The 25,310-nt window shown below is 37.6% G+C and overlaps 1 protein-coding gene across 1 annotated transcript in view; it reads right to left on the bottom strand.

Annotated features, from left to right (window-relative positions):
* Positions 1-22,367, bottom strand: part of LOC135702267 (uncharacterized) — a 29,098-nt gene extending 6,731 nt beyond the window's left edge. Inside the window, exon 1 of the mRNA XM_065223330.1 lies at positions 22,098-22,367. Within this exon, the coding sequence (XP_065079402.1) occupies positions 22,098-22,147 (50 nt within the window). The 5' untranslated portion in view covers positions 22,148-22,367. The remainder of the gene's footprint in view (positions 1-22,097) is intronic.
* Positions 22,368-25,310: the final 2,943 nt, after the last annotated feature.

The raw sequence follows: 25,310 nt of genomic DNA, 5'->3' as shown, positions 1-25,310 counted from the left end.
TTCACGGATTCAGCCAGTGTAGTGGAGGCCCTCGCATCGGACATTTCCAAGCATCCCTGGATCCAGGGTAATCAGAAATACGCACCCAACAACACCGCTTTTATTTGGATCCCTGGAAACAGTGGTACACATCTGTGGGAATGGCTGATCACCTGGCGGCTTCCGGAAGAGTACATCCAGGAAGTCTCAGCCAAGGATTTGAAACACTGGGTTTCAAAGGTGATCTAGGAATCCTGGTCAGCCGATTGGCTTCGCTCAAGGGATTCCGAATGATCAAGCACCGTATCCAGATCGTGATGTTCGCCTAAGAACGGGGCACACCAACATTTCCCATAACTTTACTGCGAACGGCCCTTTCCGCAGCATGTGCGACATCTGCCATGTCCTGCACACGGTAGAGCACATCATATGACTCTGCCAACTGGAAAGCATCTAACACTTGTATATTGAACCCGATCAGATTCTGCACAACCCCACAAAGACCAACCTTAGCTTCTCACCTGACAACGAACATGAACGACCGACAAAACTTGACCCACATTCTCTTTCTCTTAAGCTGTGTTTAGACTAGGCAAGTCAAATGACACTAGTTTACAGCATTTTTGAACTCGGTAAGGTGATGATCATTTCCAATGCAAAATCCTATGCTGAATTCAATGCCGTGGTCAGAAAAAATTAAAGTAGAGCCATTTTTGAGATATACAAAAATTTTGATTTTTTTAATTTTGGACAAAAGTACGATTACTAAAATGTCAATATCTTTGGAACTAGTGCACCAATTTTAAATATTTTTTTATGAAAATGAAGCTAAATAAATTTGCTATCGTTTACTAGAATATTATGTCTTAATTAAAAATTTAATTTTGAAGTCATTTTAAAATTTACAGCATTTTTTTTAATTTTTCCTGCGAATTTTCCATAAAACTCTTGTTTTAATCAACATTTTTAATGGGATAAAAAGATTCAAAAAATCATTCCATAATTTATTCTTAAGGTCCATTCTTTTCTCTACATATCAATTTGATTAAGGCATATCAGGATTTAAAACCGAGTTGATACAAAAGAAATTTATTTAGGTTTTATTAAAAATGATTGAGAATCGAATGACTTTGTCTTCGATGTTTTGAACTTGTTTCTCGAATCAGAAACCAACAATAGTCACCCATCATTGCTTCATCCCAAAACCCTTGGTAACGACGTTCCATCATCTTCATTTGTTGGTGAAAACGTTCGCCGTGCTCATCACTCTCGTCACCAAGATTTTCCGGGAAAAAATCCATGTGAGAATGTAGGAAATGTATCTTCAAAGACATATTCACACCTGTGTTCAGTGAAATAAAAGGATTTGAAATTAATTATATGTAACAAACACAATATTTTTGATTTATACCTATTTTCTCATAATTTTTGAGCAATTCATCGACGGCTTCCTCATAATCTGGGCTTCTGAAATTTCCTAAAAAGGTTGTGACAACACGCTGGAACGATTTCCACGCTTCTTCCTCATCTGGTGTCAAAACTGTATTGAATGCGGAATCATTGAGCAGTTTTTTGATCTGTGGGCCAACAAATACACCTTCCTTTATCTTTGCGTCAGATAAATTTGGAAATACGGATTTCAAGTACTGGAATGACGGCCCTTCTTTTTGCAACGCTTTGACGAAATTTTTGAATAGCCCAAGTTTTATATGTAGTGGTGGAAGTATTATGCGTTCTTTTACCACAAGAGGATCATTTTTAACGTTGTCTTTACCAATTGTGAAATTATTCCGTTTTGGCCAATCTTTTCGGACGTAGTGTTCCTTACGAGCTCGACTGTCCCATTTACACAAAAAAAAACACATATATTTTGTGTATCCCTGTTGCAATCCAGTCAACATGGCAACCACTTTAAGATCGGAACAAATTTTCCAATTGTGTTGATTGTAATTTATCAAATTGAGCAATAGAGCCATTGATTCATACGTTTCCTTCATATTAACGGCATGAGCTAATGGAATAGAAGGTTTCTCATTCCCTTGATGCAGTAAAACGGCTTTCAAGCTCAACTTGCTGCTATCGATGAATAAACGCCATTCAGCTGGATCATATGGCTCACCAAACTCTTCAAACAAGCCGTTTACGTCATGGCAAAAACATGCCTTGTCCTTTATAGAATAATATTTGTCAAATTTCTTGTGACGATTCCTGTGACAAGAAATTTTGACCTCCTTGCTCAGCATGTTGTGTTCTTTCAAGCGTGATGCCAGCAATTCGGGTTTCTCCTTCGATAAGTCGAAATCTCGCACCAAATCATTAAATTCGGATTGTGTAAACAGTTTTGGGTTTCTTTCCAATTCCACCTCGAAGTCTTCCTCGCATTCCTCCTTGAATTCCTCCTCACTTTTTGTAACGGTCGATTCAACAGAGGGCGCTCGTTTCCGCTTTGGATAAACAGGATACGGGACCGAACTTGAATGTGGAACAGGTTTTGTCATAGAAGCCTTGTGGATACTCAACTGTTTTGTGACGTCCTTGTTGCTTAACTTTTGTCAATCAGAAATAACAATCCGTTGCATGACAAAACGGTCGACGCCATATGGTGGGCATGTCAAAGGACAAATAGCGACTGACAGATAACAAATAAGTGAGTTAGTAAGTAAGGCATTAACACTTATCAAAAATAGATGAAGTAAGATAATGTCGATCAGGAAAGAACAAAGCACTACCATGCTGTACATAAATTGTTTATATGAAAGTTATTCAAAAAATCAATTTACCTTGCGCCTGACATCCACCTAGCCAAGCACGTTTTGCACGAACTACATAATACTTTTGGAATCCACGGTTCGTCAAAGTCTCCAGGATCAATTTTAAAATAAAGCCTGTATGCAGTTTGCAACGAAGCAGTGAAATTGACCGATTTTGTAAATATTTAGTTGCCACACGCGTAACAAAACTTTTGAGGATCATTTTTACACTTGAATTCACGTTTTGTCGTATACATCGTTAAGATGTATGTTAAAGAAAGAAAGCTGTCAAATTGAGTTGGTTGCGTTAGGTTCTCGCCGAGCGGTCTCACAAACACTAGCGTAAATTATATTGTTGAAAATATCCCATTTAATTTTGCGTGACAGCTGGTAGTGTTAGTGAAATTCACCGTATGCGTACACGTCCGCAGAAAGGCTTACTGGAAGTGGTGCATGAACCTAGGAGCGGGACAACGGCCAATCTTGGAACATTCAATTTCCATGATTTTACAAAAATTTCATAACTTCGACAATTTTCAACCGATTTCATCCATTAAAGGCTCATTTTCTCCAGTTTTTAATGGACTTTAAGAATAAATTATGGAATGATTTTTTGAATCTTTTTATCCCATTAAAAATGTTGATTAAAACAAGATTTTTATGGAAAATTCGGAGGAAAAAAAAAAAATGCTGTAAATTTTTAAATGACTTCAAAATTAAATTTTTAATTAAGACATAATATTCTAGTGAACGAGCTTCACTTTCATAAAAAAAGATTTAAAATTGGTGCACTAGTTCCAAAGATATTGACATTTTAGTAATCGTACTTTTGTCCAAAATTAAAAAAATCAAAATTTTTGTATATCTCAAAAATGGCTCTACTTTAATTTTTTTCTGACCACGGCATTGAATTCAGCGTAGGATTTTGCATTAGAAACGTTCGTCAACCACTAAAGTTCACACTTTTTATCTTGTTTTGTAAACTAGTGTGATCAACTCAGTTGAATTCAATTTGCTTGAAAAGTTGAGCCTGGTTCAACTTTTTTCATTTCAAGTGAGTTGATCAAGTCATTAGAGTTGCATGGTTTACACGTGCAATTCGCGTTCAAGTCATTTGAATTCAACTGACTTGCCCTGTCTAAACCTAGCTTTATGGATAACGCCAACGACAACAACAACCGGGCGACAGTCATGACAGCAACTACGACAGAAACTACTCTGATAAAACTAAAACTATGATTTTAGGGAGGGTTCCCTTTTAGGGCTCCCACCTTCTAAACTCTGTTATTAGGTGAACAGTAAACAGAGATAGCAAACTATACTTTCTCTTCCTAAGAAAACAATGTGCAACGGAATCATTTTTGTGTCGAGTCAACTCTTAGCTTGATTTTTGCACGTTGTGAATAATCTCGCAATATCAAAGGAGCTGGTAAAATCAATGTCTATCATGATATTTTGTTCCAATATCAGGCGTGATATTGAGAGCGTATAAGAACGAAAAAATATAAATTGCCAATCGTTGCTAAGATGGACTACTTTGTTCACTCCACTGTAAAACCCGTGGCTCGTGCCATGCTACATTTAAAAAAAATACTGTAAGTATTTTCAGCACCATGACCTATTGAAAACTAACAACAGTCAGTGCATCTCATCTGATTCGCCGGGACGGGACTCTTCTTAATGTTTTTGATGAATGCCCGTCGAAAATTGGCGGTGACGGCGACTCTGTATCTCTTTACTCCTATGATAAAATCCATAAGCAAACGTCAGACTGTGCGTGAAACATGGCGGACTTTGTACTATCCTTTCACTCCACCGAAAAGTCCCATAAGAAAATGTCTATATTTGCTGAAAGAGCTAATTTTTCGACGGTGCCGTCAACGCCAATTAGTACATGGCGGAGTTGACCAATGATGCCAGAATTGCAGAATGATTTTTCTATTAATTTTAATTTGATTCGGAGTTTCTATCGCAGTTTAGCACCTTGTACATATGTTTTGCTTAACCCAATAAACGCAACCATAAACAAACAAAAATATCCATCGCTTTAAACCGCAACCATAAACAAACAAGAATATCCATAACTTAAAGCACGCCTTCGACCCTATCTTCCAACCTTCCTTTCGCAAATATAAACAATTAACAACGCCATTGACGTCAACATTGATTTCGGCATCACTGCCAGTCGGATTGATGCAGACCAGTGACAAGGTCTATACCAACAGCAGCGTTTGACAATAGGCAGCATGTCCCGGGCTCAAATAATTTATTTTGCTGTGCTGGGCCGGCTGTCACGGTATAACATATCGCCTATGCGCCTGCCACTGGGCTGGATTGATGTGATCCCTCTGTTTTTTTTTTTTTTTTTTTTTTTTTAACTCTTTATTTGTTTCAAATTCAAAATAAATTACATTTCATTTTTAACCTAGGTGCTCCAGTTACTACAGTAACTTACCAGCCTTAATTGTTATGATATATATCTAAGTGTTTTTACATTGTTCCTGTCTTGGCAATTCAGTATTTTAAACAGGTTTTTTAAACCTGCATGTCAGTATAACAATTGATAGCTTAAAACTAAATAACTAAAACTAAATCTTATCTAAGTATAAAGGGAATTAATCGTTGCAATTGAGGATTGTAACGATTTTTGCCGGAAATTATTAATTATTTTGTTGGACATTTGTGCTAAAGTCTCAACATTCGAAATTCTATGTACTTCGGTAGTACTGTACCAGGGAGGCAACTTCAAAATCATCTTCAGAATTTTGTTCTGAATCCTTTGAAGTGCTTTTTTCCTGGTAGTGCAACAACTAGACCATATTGGCACAGCGTAAAGCATGGCCGGTCTAAAAACTTGTTTAAATATTAGAAGTTTATTCGTCAGGCAAAGTTTGGATTTCCTGTTAATAAGAGGATACAAACATTTTATATATTTGTTACATTTGGCTTGAATGCCCTCAATGTGATCTTTAAAAGTTAATTTATGGTCAAGTATTAATCCAAGATATTTCACTTGGTTTGACCAGGAAATTGGAACTCCGTTCATAGTGACTATGTGACTACTACTAGGTTTCAAAAAGGAAGCCCTGGGCTTATGTGGAAATATTATAAGTTGAGTTTTGGAAGCGTTGGGAGAAATCTTCCATTTTTGTAAATAAGAAGAGAAAATATCTAAACTTTTCTGAAGTCTGCTGCAAATAACACGAAGACTTCTTCCTTTAGCGGAAATGCCTGTGTCATCAGCGAACAAAGATTTGTGGCAACCCTGCGGCAAATCAGGGAGGTCCGAAGTGAAAATGTTATACAATATAGGCCCAAGAATGCTACCCTGAGGAACTCCTGCTCTAACAGGTAGTCGATTAGATTTGGAATTTTGATAATTTACCTGCAGAGTTCTGTCAGTTAAATAATTTTGAACTAATTTCATAATGTAAAGTGGAAAATTAAACTTTTTCAATTTAGCAATCAAACCTTCATGCCAAACACTGTCGAATGCTTTTTCTATGTCTAGAAGAGCAACTCCAGTTGAGTGGCCTTCAGATTTGTTTGAACGAATTAAATTGGTAACTCTCAAGAGTTGATGAGTAGTTGAATGCCCATGGCGAAATCCAAACTGCTCATCTGCAAAAATTGAGTTCGTATTGATTTTTTTTTTTTTTTTTTCCTTTGGTTTGTTTTTTCCGTCGATCTTGTTTTCCGTGCTGAGCACCAATGCTACCGACGTGCCAGGAAGGCAGCTCCCACACCTGGACCCTACCTATCGACCCATCAACTCATGAACCGGGGACCAACGGCTTTACTCCCCTTCCGAAGGGAGGCGTGATCAGAGATGTTATGCCTCAGAACATCCCGGCGGCGCCGACTGGGATTGAACCCAGGCCTGCTGGGGTGAGAGGTAATCACGCTTACCACTACACCACCGGCGCCGTTTAGTTCGTATTGATGTGAAGCATCATTCTATTCAAAATTATTTTTTCAAAAAGTTTACTTATTGAAGAAAGCAAACTTATTGGACGGTAGCTAGAAGCTTCAGCTGGATTTTTATCCGGCTTTAAAATTGGAACAACTTTTGCATTTTTCCATTTATCAGGAAAGTATGCCAAATGGAAACATCTGTTAAATAATTTTACCAGGAAAGACAAGGTACTCTCTGGGAGTTTTTTGATGAGGATATAGAAAATTCCATCATCACCTGGAGCTTTCATATTTTGATTTTTTTTAGTTATAGACCTTACTTCGTCCAAATCAGTCCCCCAGGAATCATCAAAAATATTTTCCCGAGAGAAAATATTCCGAAAATCCCGAGCAACCTGATTCTCAATAGGACTAGTAAGACCCAAACTGAAATTATGGGAACTCTCGAATTGCTTAGCAAGTTTCTGAGCTTTTTCCAAATTTGTGATCAAAATTTTACCACCTTCTTTAAGCGCTGGAATTGGCTTTTGAGGTTTTTTCAAAATTTTTGTGAGTTTCCAAAAGGGTTTGGAACTCGGGTCTAATTTAGAAACATTACTTTCAAAAGTTTTGTTCCTCAGGGCAGAGAATCGCTTTTTAATTTGTTTTTGCAAATCCCGCCAGATAACTTTCATGGCAGGATCGCGTGTTCTTTGAAATTGTCTCCTACGGACATTTTTAAGACGGATCAAGAGCTGAAGATCATCGTCTATTATAATTGAATCGAATTTAACCTCGCATTTTGGTACTGAGGCAGCTCTTGCTTCAACTATAGAAGTAGTCAGAGATTCAAGAGCATAATTAATTTCATCTTTGGTTTGCAAAGGAATGTTTGGATCGAAGTTATATTCCATAAATGTTCGATATTGCTCCCAATCAGCCCTATGGTAATTGAAAGTAAAGCTGTTGGGATTGGAAATTATTTCTTGGGATATTTCAAAAGTTACTGGAAGGTGATCAGAACCGAAGTCAGCATGGGTAACCAATTGGCTACAAAGATGACATGAATCAGTTAAGACCAAATCAATAGTTGAGGGATTTCTTGCAGAAGAAAAGCATGTTGGGCTGTTTGGATATTGAATAGTGTAATAACCTGTAGAACAATCATCAAACAGAATATTACCATTGGAATTGCTTTGAGCATTATTCCATGAGCGGTGTTTTGCATTAAAATCACCAATAATGAAGAATTTAGACCTATGACGGGTAAGTTTCTGGAGGTCACCCTTGAGAAAATTCTTTTGCTGGCCTACGCATTGGAATGGCAAATAGGCAGCAATAAACGTAAGTTGTCCAAATTTTGTTTCAACAGAAACTCCCAAAGTTTCAAAAACTTTGGTTTCAAATGAAGAAAGAATTTTATGTTTGATTCGTCTATGAATAATGATGGCAACGCCACCACAAGGTCCATCAAGACGATCATTTCTATAAATCAAGTAATTTGCGTCCTTCTTAACCTTATGGTCAGGTTTAAGGAACGTTTCAGTTATAACGGCAATATGCACATTATGAACTCTCAAAAAATTAAATAGCTCGTCTTCATTATCTTTAAGAGATCGAGCATTCCAATTTAAAATGTTTAATGCTTTAAAATCCATTACTGAATTTTAAAGTCATGACAATATTATTAGCAAATTTTACTCCAGTTTGAATAGCATCAAACATGGAGTTAGATTTAAGCATATCAGAAATCATGTCAATTAATGAATTCTGTAAAAATTCCATTTTAGGGGCAGTAATGCTTCCTAAGTCAAAATTGTCAAAATTTCCGTTAGAACGTTGGTTAGTATTTTGATTTCTACCCGCTGCAATAGCAGCATAGGTAGCTCCATTAACTCGCTGAACATTGTTAGCAGCGAGGGGAGTAGGTACAGATGAAACATTTGAAGCAGGGGTGATATTTGTACCTACGGGTACGAATGTAGAATTTGTTCCTCGCTGACCGTTGTTAACAGCAGAGGAATTTGTACCTGGTCGGAAACGTGGAGCGTTTCCTACCTGTCGGTTAGAACGAGATTGTAGGATCGCTTTGCGAGTCTTACATTCCCAAAAATTGGATTTGTGGTTTTCACCACAATTTGAACATTTAAATTTCTTAGGATCTTCCTTCACAGGACAGTCGTCCTTTGCGTGAGAGGAATCACCACAATTCATGCATTTAGCTGGCATGTAGCAATTTTTAGTTCCGTGACCCCATCCCTGGCACTTACGGCACTGGGTGAGGTTTTGGAAATTTCCTCCAGTCTTCCTGAAGTGTTCCCACTTCACTCGGACATGGAGCATAAGGCTAGCTTTTTCTAAGGCCTTAAGGTTGTTTAGTTCACTAGACTTGAAGTGAACTAAATAAAAATCATTAGAAATCCCGTTGCGCGAATCGCCAGGACGGGATTTCATTTTCATTTTGATTACTTGGAGTGGCACAACTCCAAGTAATTTTGCCAGTTCATCTTTGATCTGATCCAGGGATTCACCACTGGGCAGTCCTTTCATGACAACCTTGAACACACGTTCAGTTTTGGTGTCGTAAGTAAAAAATTTGTGCTTCTTCTCAGTAAGATACTTGAGAAGACATTTAAATCCGTCCAAGGTTTCAGCCAATACACGGCATTCACCCCGACGTCCAATTTGTAGTGAAAACTTAACTTTCACGAAATTCAAAAGTTCCATGCGAAGAGCATGGAAATCGGTAGTGGTTATCACAATAGGGGGAATCTTTTCCTTCTTGGCATTAAGCCGGGAAAGTTTACTAGAATTTTTCTTGGATGATGGATCATTCTCATCATCCGTGAGCAAATCAAATTGATTACTCAAATTAATTTCTTCAGAAGGGGGGTCAAGAGTTTGCCCCTTTCTTTTGCGTTTAGGTGCCATGGCGGCAGTAAATTTTTTATCCAAATCGACTTCCAAGCAGATTACTATAAGAATCTGAAGGATCGAAGAGGAATTTTCCAAATCGATATCCAAGAAGGATTACCTCGGGTAGGGTCCAAACAAGGATCGAAGAGGAATAAGAGTTGAACAAGGTAGAAATTTTACAGGTTGAGCACTGAAAAGTGCTGTTTAAATTTGTTGTAGCTTTAGGTAGTAGTAACACTTCCATAAGCAAAAAGCAAATAGATCCGCACGGCAAGAGAGCACGATGCGGACTGATGTGATCCCTCTGTCCTTTTTATTCCACGATTACTACTGTCAAATCGACCAATCAGCAACCGGCTCGGATTTGACACAAAATTGGCTCGAAATCGCTACCCGCTTGTCAAGTCCCGTCTCAGCTGATTCGGAGCGAAAACACCAGCGACTTGTGGTTTCGTCCAGAATAATTTATATTCGGGCCTCACGCCACCAAAGTTATACCAACAATCAATACGAATCTAACGATTTTAAATTGGCTCACAACATAACTAGCCTATTGGTCCCAAGCAAATCGACTAACGTACCCCATTATAGTATAAATTCCAGTACTACATTATGTTTTTTTATTCGCTATGAAATGAAGGGTTTGAGTGGGTTGGTTTATTTCCTTTAAATTCCGTTATAATCAAAGAAAAAAAATACATGTAGTTTTTCTCAAGAATCTATAGAAAAAACTGATTTTCTTGAATAATTGTTGCCAATATTTTTAGAAAAATAAAAACGTGCTAATTTTTTTTTAGCGCTAAACTTCCCCTTAAATAGGGTTAATGGCTCTAATATTGAACTATGGATCTAAGATTGGGCCCATCGTTAAAAATCTGCTATTTATCAATTTTATCTAGATGAACGCGTCATTGGGACGGTTCTAATGGATATTTTTGGTCGCTATAGAATTTATGAATGGGCCCGAAATTAAGGGCATTTAGGCCGACATTACATCCATTCCCCTATATTAAAATATTAAACCTAAACCACTATCAAAATCAACATCCGGATTCCAATCCAGCATATCCAGAAATTACGAGCAATCTTCTTGCAGGGAGAGCTCTAAGTTCACACTGGGTACTCAACGCATCAATTACATGACCGTAGATCTTCTTTCAAAATTTATTATGTATACAGAGGTGCCAAACTCATTGGATATTGACGCCTTGATTGGCATACTTTGACCTACTTCGGCACGTTCGAAATAGCGCTTGACACAGCTAAATCACTGGGCACAAATTAAGATGTGCGGAGTTGAAAAGACCTAATCAAATGGGCAAATTCATTCGTAAAATATTCCTTGATATCCTGGAATACTTCCTGATCCGTCACGATCAACATATCCAACTGAAATTTAATTTCTGGTAGAACTTACTACCAAATTAAAAAAAAAATATTCCATTTCTTTGAATATTTCAATTAAATCGAATGATTAGAGAAAACCCGATCAAATGATTAGATATCTTTCAGAAAATATTCCTTGATATCCCTTGAAAACTTCCTGACCGGTCACTAGTAAGTTCTACCAGAAAGTGAATTTCAGATAGGTGCGTTGTTCTTGACGCACCAGGAAGTGTTCCAGGGGCTTCATGGAATATTTTCTGGTGAACATCTAATCATTTGATCAGGTTTTCTCCAATGTTCGTTCTATTTAAGTGAAATAACTTAAAAAAATAATATTGTTTTTTAATTTAACTTCTAGTCATTTCGTGATAGTGTTTTTGATGTATAAAAACACTGCATTAGTAAAAGCGTCATACCGTAGACCACCAATAATATGAACGACACTTCATTCATATTAACGGGGTTTATTTTTAATATGATCTTCTAGTAATCCTATGAGCATCAGAAAGGCGTGATTCTTGTAGCCTTATCTGCTGTTTTGTTTTGATTCTGCGTTCCGTTTCACAATTTTCTATTTTGCTTTACTCCATTCTCCGTTTAAGACAGTTTTAGATTCCAAGGCGCGCAGATTAGCGGGTTTAAACTAAAAAGTGTTCAGATTAAAAACGGTCCGATAATTACCGGGGGTCCACGGTCCTGTAAAACTGCCATGTCTCCCCCGATTGACTCCTGTCAGTACTACTCGGTGCTATTGAGATTTTCACGTCCGGTTGTATTGGTGCTATATATGAGAGCGTGTTAGTGAAAATCCGAGGAAAATACATAAAAATCTCAGTCAAACTCATTTTGACAGCTCTAATTTCATACATTTTTTTATGTTAGCTAGAGGAAAATAATAAACAACTTTACACGGTGATGCACCCGCTAGTGTGCGTGCGTTAAACGTCACTAATCTCTATACGAGAGTAACTACCGCGCAGCAGACTGGCAACCCCATATCAATCCTATACGTAGTAGGCAAGATCATGGGCCTTATTTAAATACGGCCCGCCAGACGTATACATGAAGGAAAGGAACGCAAAATCGTGTTGTAAGCAGAATGACAAGAGCAGATGAAAGCATCAAAAATGTGGCCGCCAGCCAGATCCCTGCTACCGCGTGTAGTCCAACTACTTTCACAATTCGGTCCAGTTTCTTTAACTTTAAATATAAGACAGTAATAATGTATAACAAAAATGATAACTCGGCTCTGTAAAGTTTATTCGATTGAGCCTGTACAAATAAAGTAATTATTAAAAAAAACTACTCTCATCAATAGGTATGAAATCACTCTCTCCTTTGTCTCTTTATCTTTCCAAATATGATGATGACGATGATGGTCCCACCTCTTACCCCTACAAAGGTTTGAGCTGGACGATTTATCTTTAAGATAATTAAATATGACATTTTAACCAGGTTAGCAAACAAAATCGAAATGGTTATAGTTACGGATATAAATTCCCTCTAGAGTTTACAATTGCTTCATAGCGATATAAATGTGGAAAAGCTCAGGCATCCACCTCATGGTTCGCCTTTTTGTTCACCTAAAATATTCATAAGTATTACAAGCAATCAAGAGTTAATGAACAGTCAACAAAGCATCCTATTACACTAGCAACCCTGCAATCTGATGCTATTATAATTTTCAGTAATGTCAGGAATGCTCACGAACCCCCGACATTTGCCAAAAACTTACTACTAACTCAAGGTATCTTCCAAATAAGCTTCAATATTGCATTTTTTTTTATCAAATGTTAAATTCAATGCTCTATATCCGTAAGACACGCGCGAGGCTTAAACCTTTGTCGACTTTTTTTTTAAATCTATTACTATTAAATCAAATATTAAAAATCCATCATCACCATCGTGGCGAACGAAAATAGTTTTAGCAGTGCTACAATAATTATAAAAAAGTCATTATGACAGCTATCCATATAAAATAATTCGTAAGTGATAACTTCGTCAAGATTCATAATTTGTCAACTCATAAACGTTTGAAATGCAATGTCTCTTAAATTCTGCTAATGTTGTTGCACGTTTAATGTGTCTAGACATCGAATTGAAAACATTTATTCCTTTAAAAAATAATGAATTCTGTGAAGCACAAGTCAAGAAATATGGTGTTCTTATTTCATCCGCGTTTCTAGTATCTATGATAGTCACTTCCTCTTTCAATTCGATCACACAAATATCGAGGCAGCAAACCGTTAACTACTTTAAAAATGAACACCATTGTCAAATATACAATCCTTTGCTTCACCGACAACCATTGTAAGGCGTCTAGCATCAAAGTTGAGGAAGTGAATCTATTACATCTCAAAATCAAACGCATTATTTTATTCTGCAAACGCTGTAATCTCGATATTTGTGTTGCATTGGCCTGAAATTAAATGGAAGGGCAAAAGTCAAGATGAGGAGAGATGATTGATTTGTATAGCTGTATTTTACTAGCAATAGTTAAATCGTTTTTCAGTCGGCATAGAATTCCATAATTCTTGGCAATTTTCTTGATGACATTGTCAATGTGATAGTTGAACTTAAGTGTGTCATCAATAATCACGCCAAGATATTTAATCTCCCGAACGCTAATAGTCTCATCATCAATTACAACAGAGACGTTCTCATTTACTCGATTCCGCGAAATTACCATAAATGTAGTTTTACTTGTATTCAATTTCAACTGCTTAGAGAACACAAATTTTCATTCAAGTGTAAAACGGCATCATCTAGTTCCTTAGCTGCTATGAATAACATAGTATCTGCAAAAAGGTGAATGTCGCAAAATCGTAAAACACGTCGCAAGTCATTAATATACATAATAAATAACAGGGGCCCTAATTCATTTCGTTGGGGCACGTCAAGGTTATTCCCCACGGGACTGGAAACAGAATCAATAAAAACAGTCCTTTGAGTTCTGTCAGACAAATAGCCTTCAAACCATTTATATGCAGTACTCGTAATTCCAAAGCGCTTGATTGATCTTAAGAATAAGGGCCTAGAAATTGTTTCAAAAGCGCGTTTAAGATCCAAAAAAACAGCAACAATCGTATCTTTACACTCCAAGTTATTTTTCCACTTCGCTAATTCCAAATTCAACGCGGTTCCACAAAAATGACCTTCCCGATATCCCGATTGTTCTGGTATCAACAAACTATTAATATTTAAATACTCCAGTAGCTAACCTTTAACAACAAGTTCTAAAAATTTCTCTAATGTGTGCGATGGGACGAAACTCTTCGGCTTTAATCGTTCCAGTAACTTTTTGAATAGGAACCACTAGAAATTCCTTCCAAATTTGTGGCACATGTCCAGTTTGCAATGATTCATTAATAAGGTCCAGCAAGATGTGGCCAATGACACGAAATCAATCTTGAAGAACTCTAGCATTAACATTGTCAACTCCAGCCAATTTTCCTAATGAAACAAATAACCCTAAGTTCATCTAATGTAATTGGGTGAAAACCTTCAAATCTAAATACAACTACTATTAACTGGCTGTTTTATTTCGTCAGGTTCATAGACCAATTCAATTGATTGATTAATCAATGCAAGTCCTCCCCTACTCTATGGTGATGTCGATTTGCCAGGGAGTGCCATGACTTTCGAGGAGTCATCGAGAGAAGTCACTGTTTACAAAAGCTGTTACGCCCTAATTCCAGCTCTATCTAGAATTAATTCTGCACACAGATATGAACACCCGACGGGTACGAGGATCGCAAAAGAGTTGAAAATGGCGAAAACCACCGTCTGTGCAGTGCTGAAACGTTTCAAGGAACGTTTATCTGTTTCCCGGAAGGTGCAATTAAGACGTCGAAGCGGTGGATCGGAAACTGCGTCAGAGCGTAATGAAGGCTTTCAAAGTGAATCCAGGACTTTCGGACGTGGGTGTGGCCAACAAACTGTTCGCAGTATCGGGCTATTAAGCAACCGAACCGGATCGTAAAGCAAAACATTACGACCAAAACGCGGGCCCGAAAGCTCTATGACCAGGTGTTGACCAAATTAAACGGATGCCGTATGACGTTTGTCAAATTGGACTTCAAACAGCTTCCGGGACAGAAGTTTTATGTTGCCAGGGGTCACGGAGATGTTCGCAAGAAATATATAGATTTGTTTTTGTGGACAAGTTTGCCGGTAAGCTGATGATCTGGCAGGGAATCTGAAGCTGTGGCCAGAAGACTCCGATTTTCATCACATTCAACAATATGAATGGACAGTTATGCATTAACGAATGCCTGAAAAAAATTGTATTACCGTTCATAAGGTCCAGGTCCCGGCAGATTCTGCGAGTTACCACTACAGTAAGTATGCGCAACAGTGGTATCGCAATAATGGAGTAGACGTCATTAAGAAAGGGATGAACCCAGCAAACTGTCCGGATTTCCGCTCAATCAAAATGTATTGGGGTATCTCAAAGCTAAACTGAAGAAGAATGGAAAATTTACTAAGGATGCTATTTCGATGGCCAGATAAAAGAAGTCGGTGAGATTGACCAGCAGCTTGTACAGAAGTTGATGGCACGTATTAAGCCCAAAGTTGGACTTTTCATTCTAGAGGAATAAAAATCGCCAAATCCACATTGTATCTTTAAGCTACAAAAAAAAAACATAACATTTTCTAAGCCAAGCCGATTCTGAGATACATCCGATTGAAAGCGTACCGATTCCTTATTGGCACGGCTTTGCAAATTTAAAAGGTATTCCAAAAAGCAACGATGTATTTCTGTTTATTCGGTTTATTCAAAAGAAAATATGGTAAATATCGGCTTCAGCACCCATTGACTGTTTTTGGCAACCAAAATTTATACGGTAATTAACTGCATTTTCTAGCGGCATCGGTGGTGTAGTGGTAAGTGTGATTACCTCTAACCCCAGCGGGCCTGGGTTAAATCCCAGTTGGCACCGCCGGGATGTTCTGAGGCATAACATCTCTGATCACGCCTTCCTTCGGAAGAGAAGTAAAGCCATTGGTCCCCGGTTCATGAGTTGATGGGTCGATAGGTAGGATTCAGGTGTTGGGTGCCTCCTTGGCGTCGCAAAGTGGGAAAAAATCGACATAAAAGTAGCAAGATTCATTATCTCTCATCAGCGCTGATTTAACCTTTGCAAATATAATCATTCTTATGGGATTTAGGAAAGTGACAAGTTATCGAAGAAATGTTTTAATGATTTCTTCTTTGAGGTTTATGAATTTAACGCTAAACCAATCGTAGTTTCATTAAACGGCATTGAGTTGATGGTTTCAGCCTAGTAGAGCCTGTTGGATGGGAAAGTAACCAACGCGATCGTTGGCAATTGTGACATTCACGCATGCCCACTTTGAGCACTGGGTGCGGACGAACGATTAGGACCATCGTATTTTTATTCCCGCTTAAATTGTGTGGAGGGGATGATTTGGACAGCGGTAAAAAAATCGGTCCCAGGACACCCGGTCCCCGGGTGTGAAATCTAAAGCCAGACAGATGGCGAACGAACTCGAAGGGCATTTCAAGATGCACGCAAACCGCCCGATAATTGGAGGCAGCGGAAGTTCCAATAATGGAAACATGGCCAGAAAAGTTTGCGGAAGTTCTTAAGTTCTGATATGATAAGAAACCTGCGTTTGATAAGCTGTTTGGCCTTGTCAAAACAATTTTAGAACAAGGACAAATTAGCAGAGTTGTACAACATCTTAGAAGAGCAGGTAAACATAGAGTTTCTGTTTATAAGAAATATACCTCCATGTATTCATAAATACAAACATTTAGCAGAATACGTGGATAAGTTGGTAAGATCATTGGTTACTAATCTATGCATTATAAATAAAATAATTTCGTTTATATTAGAGCCATTTCCCTTGAGCTTTGTAGGTGAACAAGCTGGAGAATCTTGCCACAATTATTATAAATATATTCGTCTCCATCTTGCTCGCAAAACTTCTCCAGAGGCCAATTTGTCAGATTTGATGAAGTCTGCATTGGCTCGTTCAGACCCCAAGATCGGAACATTGGTTATGACACACAGTTCTAAACGAAGAAGATCTTCTGATGAAACATTCCGTCCAAAAATGAGAGAATATTTCATGAATCCTCAATGCGAAGCTTGTAACAATGATAACGATTCTGATGAATATGATAATTATAGTGACAGCCACGATGAAGAATAAGTATTAGAGATGTTACTAATTATAATTTTGGTGTGGAAATTCCTAAACAAGTACTTTGATCTTATGAGTTAGGAAAATTTACTTTTGCATTGAAGCGAAGCTGTTTGATCCAAATGCGCGCAGTTTTATCATAGAGGTAACTCTAAGACCAGAAGGTCCCGAAGAAACGAGCTCAACTTTTTGGCTCAGCTCTGGTACTATCTTCGGTCCCAAGCTAATCGATGCACCCCTCGAAACATAGGAAAATCCACGAACCCCTCATTTTATCTGTCAATCTTTCATAGCGAATCAAAACAAACATAGTGTAGTACCTAGTGTAGTACTGGAATGTATACTAGAATGGGGTCCGTTAATCGATTTGCTTGGGACCAATAGGCTAATCAAGTAGTGAGCCAATTTAAAATCATTAGTTTCGAATTGTTTGTTGGTTTTATGACTTATGTTAATTGTTCACTCGGTTCATTTAAGCGTGTGGGCATAGATCTGTGCACGTGGTTGTAAAATTTATCATTGTTGGGTGGTTTGTTTACCCATCAATATGGGTACTTTTTGAATCGGAGTGACGTCTAGAGAAATTGATATGCGACGCCATTTTTCAATCCAAGATGGCGGCTTCCAGTTTAAGAAAAAGTGGGAAATGCTGTCAAATACTTATCAATAAAGGAATTTTAGGAATCGGGATAATGTCTAGAGGATGAAAATCGATATCCGACGCCATTTTGAAATCGAAGATGGCGGCTTCAGATTTACGAAAAAGTGGAAATACAGTCAAATATTAATCAATATTGGTATTTTTGTAGACGGTATGAAGTCTACAGATCGAAAATTGATATGCGATGCCAATTCGAAATCCAAGATGGCGGCTTCCGTTTCCAGAACAAGTGGGAAATATTGTCAAATATCCATCAATATAGGTATTTTCGGAATCGCGATGATGTCTAGAGGTCAGAAATCGATATCCGACGCCATTTTGAAATCCAATATGACGGCTTCCTATTTCAGAAAAAAAAATGGGAAATGCTGATGCCGTCCCGGTATTTTTGGAATCGGGGTGACGTCTGGAGATTGGAAATCAATATCCGACGCCATTCTGTAATCCATCAAACCCGGAGTGATTTGAGATTTGGGCATAATTGATTTTGTAAACAAAGACGTCAATTGCCGATTTCTCTTGAAATAAAGCTCAATTTAATAAACAAACTATACCAAATAATAGAGGAATCATTCCTGTACTTCATAGCGTTTGTAGTTTTCGAGATTGAGCTTTTATTCACGAGAAATCGGTGATTGACGTGTTTGTTTACAAATGCAATTATGCCCAAATCTCAAATCACTGCGGAAATACCCATACAAACGGTTTTTTTTAAAGAAACCGGGTAACGTCTAGAAGCCGGGATTCGATATCCGACGCCATTTTGTAATCCAAACGGCGGCTTCCGATTTGCGGAAAAGTGTCAAATACCCTAAAATATGGGTATTTTCAGGATGGGGATGAGACATAGATCCCGAAAATTGATGTCACGCCGTCTTTTTTGGAATCGGGCTGACTTCTAAAAGCCAGAAATCGATGTGCGACGCCATCTTGAAATTCAATTTAAGAAGAAGTGTCAAATATCCTACAAATGGCATCGAATATCGATATTCAGCATCTACGTGTGGTCCCCGTTCCGAAAATATCCAGATATCAGAGTATTTGACACTTTTATGAAACACGATGGCCGCCATATTGGATTCCAAAATGGCATCGAATATCGATTTTTGGCATGTACACGTTGTCCTAATTCCGAAAATACCCATATTGTAGGGTATTTGACACTTTTTGAACTCTGATGGCCGCCATATTGGATTCCAAAGTGGTATCTGATATCGATTTTCGGCATCTACGTGTTGTCCCTGATCTGAAACTAACCGTATTGTAGTTTATTCGACATCTTTTCTGAAACCCTATGGACGCCATATTGGAGTCCAACATGAAGATATCGATTTTCGGCAGCCAAGCGTTGTCTCCGTTCGGAAAATACCCATATCTTAGGGTATTTGACACGTTTTAGGAAACTTGATGGCCGCCATTTTGGATTCCCAAATAACGCAGAATAGCGATTTTTCGCACCTTCATGTCGTCCTCGTTCCGAAAATACCCATATTGTGGGGTATTTGAGACTTTCCCTGACCCCGATGACCACCATCTTGAAGTCCAGAATAGCCTCGTTAATTTAATTTTCGTTCAGTATAAAATAATATACTATTACTACACCTAATCTGGATGCCTTCCCTATCGGCAAACTATATTGTGCGGATACTATCAGGATACTATATTTTGATGCCTGCGTCGTCAGGTCATGACAAGTCGAATGAGCCCCGAATTGAAGTGAAAGTGGAAAACACGAAGGAAGCAGTTTTCGAGGCATTCATTGCGTCAATTGAAACAAGTCTTTGTTTCACATGAAATGAACTGAAGCACTCAACGAATGAAACAAGTGATAGTCCTGTCATGTGTGAAAAGAGGAATGTTCATCGTGACTCGATAACAAGATACACGATGACTTACCGAAAATGATATTGCTCGAAATGAAGCGATTTTGCGGAGAGTTCATTTTCTTTTCTTTGTTTCGAAAATGCAGAACCTTGAATCTAACCCTGTCACTGTTAAAAAGATAAACTGTCACGTCTTTTCCTTGAGTAAGCCATGAATATATGATTTCACATTACACACATCGTAAACATAATCGATTTGTTCAGCAGGGTATATATTTTTCATTAGTTTTCATCAAATCCAATATCTTTGTATTTTCTATTTACTGGTTCATAGAAATGATCATTTGGAGGGATAAAGATAAAAATAATAGCGGTAAGGAACATACTCTGTAAGGGATTACCTAGTAGCATCAGTTGAAACGGAACTGAATTGGAAAGAAGCTGATATTTAGAAAATTGATTGATTGTTTCCTTACACACGAAACACGAATTGTGCAACTTATGAAATAATTAATAATATGTGATATATAAAGTTATTGAATGCTATTTCTACGGTATGTGAGGTTCACTTAAGATGGGATTATCACCATTAGATGTTTTGAGTAGGACAGTGCTTGAGGGTTTAATATAAATGTGGCGTATAATCATATGATTTTACTTTTTTTCTTCAATAAAAGTGAGATTCGGGTAAAATGTTTAATTATTCAAAGTCTGAACAAGATGAGACAAGTTTTTTTTATGCTTTACAATGATATAATAAACAAATATTCAATACAACATGCGTGAATTCGAATAACATTTGCTTTATTAAATTAAAGGGGATAATCGGGAAAAATTGGTAATATGTTGATGTGATCAAAATAACATGCCTTAATTCATAAAAAAGTATATCATGACTTGTTTTCTTCAGTAAAAGGGGGTAATTGGGCAAAATGAGTAATTTACTGAAATTTTCTCACGATGAAACCATCTCCATTCGATTCCTCAGTCATTTTACAGTAATACAGTATACGAGGGTATAGTGTGACAGGCACTAACGCGTATAACCGTGTAACACTACTGATACATAAATAGGGGAGAATTAGGAAAAAAATGGCTCCATACATCAGCTTACACTTCGATATAATCTAAAACGTAATTTTTTTGATCCCTGAAGCATTTCCCACTGTGCGTCAGTAGCATTGGTGCACATTGGTGCTCAGCACGGAAAACAAGATTAACGGAAAACAAATCAAGAAGAAAAAAAACTGCATTTTCATACAAAAACACTTTGCTGAATGTATTCAATCGAATCCTAAGTCTTTCAATTTCAATCTGATTAGGCTTTTACGACCGGAAAGCTCAATTTGTAAGGTTTTTCTTGAAATTAAACACATATGCACTAGAAAATGCTACTGATTTCAAATTCTCGACAGTAAAGAAGCAGATTAACACGCAGTTCAAATGGAAAAAGAGGTTGCCAACATTAGTCACACTAACCTACTAACCTGAGAAGTTTGGAGCGCTGTAAAAGTGTTCTATAACATTTTGAATAATTCTATTGACTGGAATGGATGAAACAGCAGGCAGCAGATGCATGTAAACAAACAAACACTGCATATGTGTGCGTTGCGACAAGAAAAAGCCCATAAATCGACGAGAATTCGTAAATTACCCTATACAAACTTTTTATTCTCTCATTAAGGCGTGTTTTCTACAAACTTTGTAGAAATAGTTACATGTACTTGCGTGACCACATTTTCTGCTTGAAATGCACACTCAAGATTGTTTGACGAATATAAGTTTGCTAACAAAGAATTAACTAAAGATCGTTATCTAATCGAAACATTGCTTGCATGTGCTTTTTTAATATTGCTTTTTTAAAGGATTTATAGTGTCCAATGAGGTAAGACAAAATTCTGGTTTACAGTTCTGTTGTAATCTGTAACTACCCTAATATGCATAAAATACTAATTAGTTTGCTTTAATCAATTCAGTGCAGTGGTTAGCAATCATACCTCTCACGTCAAAGTCACGAGTTCAAATGTCATTCTCGGACATGCCACGAGTGACCCGGACTGTTAATGATCAATAGAAAGATGCAACACAAATATTTACTCCAAGAAAATAGTCAACGTTTGAAACATAGACATCAATATTTTCGTGGTTGATTAACACTTTTATTTCAAATGCGGTGGAAGTGGTTTATTTATAGAATATCATATTTACCATTTATATCATCACATTTAATATCATTTATGTGTTTAACCTTGTTAAATAATCTTCTTTCTTTTGCCTAAATAATCGCAAATACAAATAACAAACCGGATTGAGCGGCTACGCCATGACAATTATTTATCTTCCATTTTTGCATGTTTGCCGTACCCCCTTCATGACACGCAGCTGATTCAAACACAAAACTAGTTTCCTCTTCTTACTTCAAGCCAACCAGCAGCACTCATCTCACAGTTTCGCTCCACAATTGTAGACTGGTATTGAAGGTTAACTTTATTTCGGTTTTCAACAACTTCTTACCTGCCACTCTCCGCCTCACCCCAAATGTAGGAACTCAGCGATGAAAGCATTGCTTGCGCCACACTTTTAGCAGATCTTATGCTTAGATTTTTTTTCTAGTCTGCGATAGGTTCCCGAGGTCAACTGAAACGCACTGCAATGCACTTTTTACAGTTTCTAAACAAGAGACAGAACGACACAACAAACCGATTGAAAAATAAAGAAAAACGATAATGATCACACGCGATTAGCGATTTCCTACAGCAGTTTAAAATTTGCGTCCTCTCACTACGACTTGTCGCGAGCGATTGGCAAAACCTCCGATCGCTGGAAGCCGGCACTGGCTTCACAGCGCATCTTGAAGGACCGGCAATTAAAGGGGAGGTGTGTGTAGGGTTAAGGAAGGCAGGTGGCAAACTCCAAAACAGGGGAATTGTTTGCATTGAACGGTGTGCGATATTAATTCAACTATAATAACGAGATAATTTTCAGCTTTGTTGTGTTGTGAGGACATTGCAACATGCACTCTAGGGTAAAATGCCCGATGTGGTTTTTCAAAGGTTTTCCGTTCTCAATTCGTGAATTTGACAAGCAGGCTTTTTCAGTACTTCAACTAGATATTCTGCACATTCCTACGACAAAGTCTAAAGTTCTAGGAAATCTACGAAAATCTCCGGAATTTTGGACTTTGTCACCGATGGTAAGAGAGATTACATCCTCACCCCCAACCTCACTGGATTCAATCCCAGCCGGTATTTTTTTTTGATGGCGTGATGTTTGTTTAGGGTAGATATCCGGTGATGCGCAACTCTATAACGAGGTTTCTAATGTAATGATATATTTCGAATGCAAATGATACGACTACCACCAAAGCTGTTGTTAAACTTGTCGTTTCTAATCAATGATATATACTGCAGTAAGAGGCGTGGGTGGTTAAATGTTTTCCTCTTTGATTACATGCATTGGCCGACTTGTAATGGTTAGTTCGGTGATGACGGATGTGTTGTCAACGGGGTTTTCTATAGCAGTGGAAATAGTATACAAATAGTTACTTTAAAAGAACACTTTGTAGGTCGTGTTTGTTCCAGGAGGGGAAGAAAGTCTTTGAAGTTCATTTTGTTGTTTTACAAATATTCATTTGGAACTAGTAGAATGGGCCCGGCGATGCACAGTGGTGCCACGAATATCATACGAATATAGCGTACGTTGTATTATTTGCGCTGAAATGGTTGCTTGTAGAAGTTTGATGTTTTCAGGAATGATTTTTGGTTTGCCAAACTCCACCTTATGGTATAAACAATTCAGTGATTAATCCTCCTACAAATGTGAGCTAGATGCTTGTTGTGAAAAAAAAACTTAGCTGATAATGGCAACTTGCTATTTTATCAATAATTGATAAATTATTCACACTTTTTGTTTAAAAATAACTCAACTTTTAATAAGCGTATTGCAGTGAATCTTTCGTGATGTTTCGCCACCTACATTTTGAAGTGGGAACTGCTAGAGGAATAGTTGTCAAATTTTCTCAGTAAGACAGATGATTTTCGGGGGAAATCGCTCCATAAAGAACAACTAATGGAACTTTTGCTTCAATCGCGTAAGTCACTCTGCCACATTGTATTATAGGGTGTCCCAGAAAGTATAAGCATAGTTTATTATTGGAATAACACAACGTTATGTTGATGAACTCAAATTTTTATTTATCTATACACGCAAAAAAAAAACATTCCTATTTTCGTGAACAAAAAATCACGATTACGTGAACTTACATCTGCTTCGCATTCATGATTTGATTCCCATAAACGTTATTTAATAAATCCAACATTCGTGAAAACAGTCACAATTTCATGAGCTAAATGAATGAGTGCTCAACACCACAAACCATTTCGTAACGCATACAAAAATTATGATATAGTGACTTCATAAACCTATAAACGTGATTTTATTCCTGCCCTCTTGAACGTTGTCCATAAATGGATGATAAGACTGTCATTACACTAAAGTAAAGCATGCGCAAAAAATCACAAATATGAATGAAGAAATAGCAAGTCTACAAGATACGTCCTCATTTGCATTCAGGTAAGATAGTTGTTAAGCCAAGCGTTTATTTCCGGGGCTATCATGCACCTACGGTTTATCCAAAGGCCATTATTTATGAAAAAACGGCCCGTACTTTATAATATAACACTGAGAGATTACAAAGAGATTACCACACGAATCCAGACATGAGCCGAGATGATGAATATCTCCGAGCCTGGCGATGAACTTATCCGATACGGGAAGCATTATAGGAACTGAGGATCCTGAAGAGGAAGATGACGGTAAATATTCACCACTACTGTTCTCGAACATACAACATTAACAATAATTTACAGCAATTAACAATCTGTACTCTCAGGACAACAATATTGAGCTTAATTTTATCTACGAAGAACGATTAGTCTCCACGATGTTCGAGTTGCAGGAAATATTTGAAGCTGTACAACAATGTAATTTTCAGGAATCATCCAGCTTGCTGGTTATATCCATGCAGATAGTTACTACTCCATCTCTTTGCCGACCGCAGCTAGAAATTCCAGTGGATTTAATTCTGGAATCGGTCCCCCAAACCGTCATTCTCCTGGATAATCCTGTGTGCCATTCAACGAAAACAAAAACTAGCTCGGTACGTAGATAAATATAGCAGCTAGCTTATTAAGTCAACACATAAATAAACATCAGCTGTCAAAAACAGTCCATGAACTATGTTCCTGTTTTCGTGATCCGAATCATCCCAAATTCGTGAACTTCAATCATGGGTTCCTGAACTAAATCACGGTTATCAGGAAAAGAGTTCACGTTTTCATGACATGCGTTCTCTGGTGCATGGTGCACCGTTACGATGCAGGCGTTATTTTTATTTTCCTGAACAATGTTCAGGATTTCATGATTTTTATTCATGGTGTATATTCGTAAATGAAAAATCAGCTTGTTCCGAAATTCGTGACTGGAGGTTGACGAATTTCGGAATGTATTTTTTCCCGTGTAGTATGCTCTTGCAATTGGATGAAAATAATCCGCAGTTCCTTTAATCGTATGTCAAGGGGCAAACTTTTGATCTGACGCTGCACATGAGCTTAATTAGTTGTAGAAAAGATGAAATCTAAATATGTCTACACTTAAAAATCTGGAAAGAAATTATTTTTTCTAAATTATATGTCCATTAAGTAGTCCTTAAGTTTTCTACTAGCTTAG

Source organism: Ochlerotatus camptorhynchus, unplaced genomic scaffold (genome assembly GCF_037179485.1).
Source record: "Ochlerotatus camptorhynchus isolate MF236.1 unplaced genomic scaffold, CSIRO-AGI_Acam_v1.1 ptg000002l, whole genome shotgun sequence".
NCBI lineage: Eukaryota > Metazoa > Arthropoda > Insecta > Diptera > Culicidae > Ochlerotatus > Ochlerotatus camptorhynchus.
The sequence above is the reverse complement of the archived record's forward strand: the minus strand, read 5'-3'. Positions and strand labels throughout refer to the sequence as shown.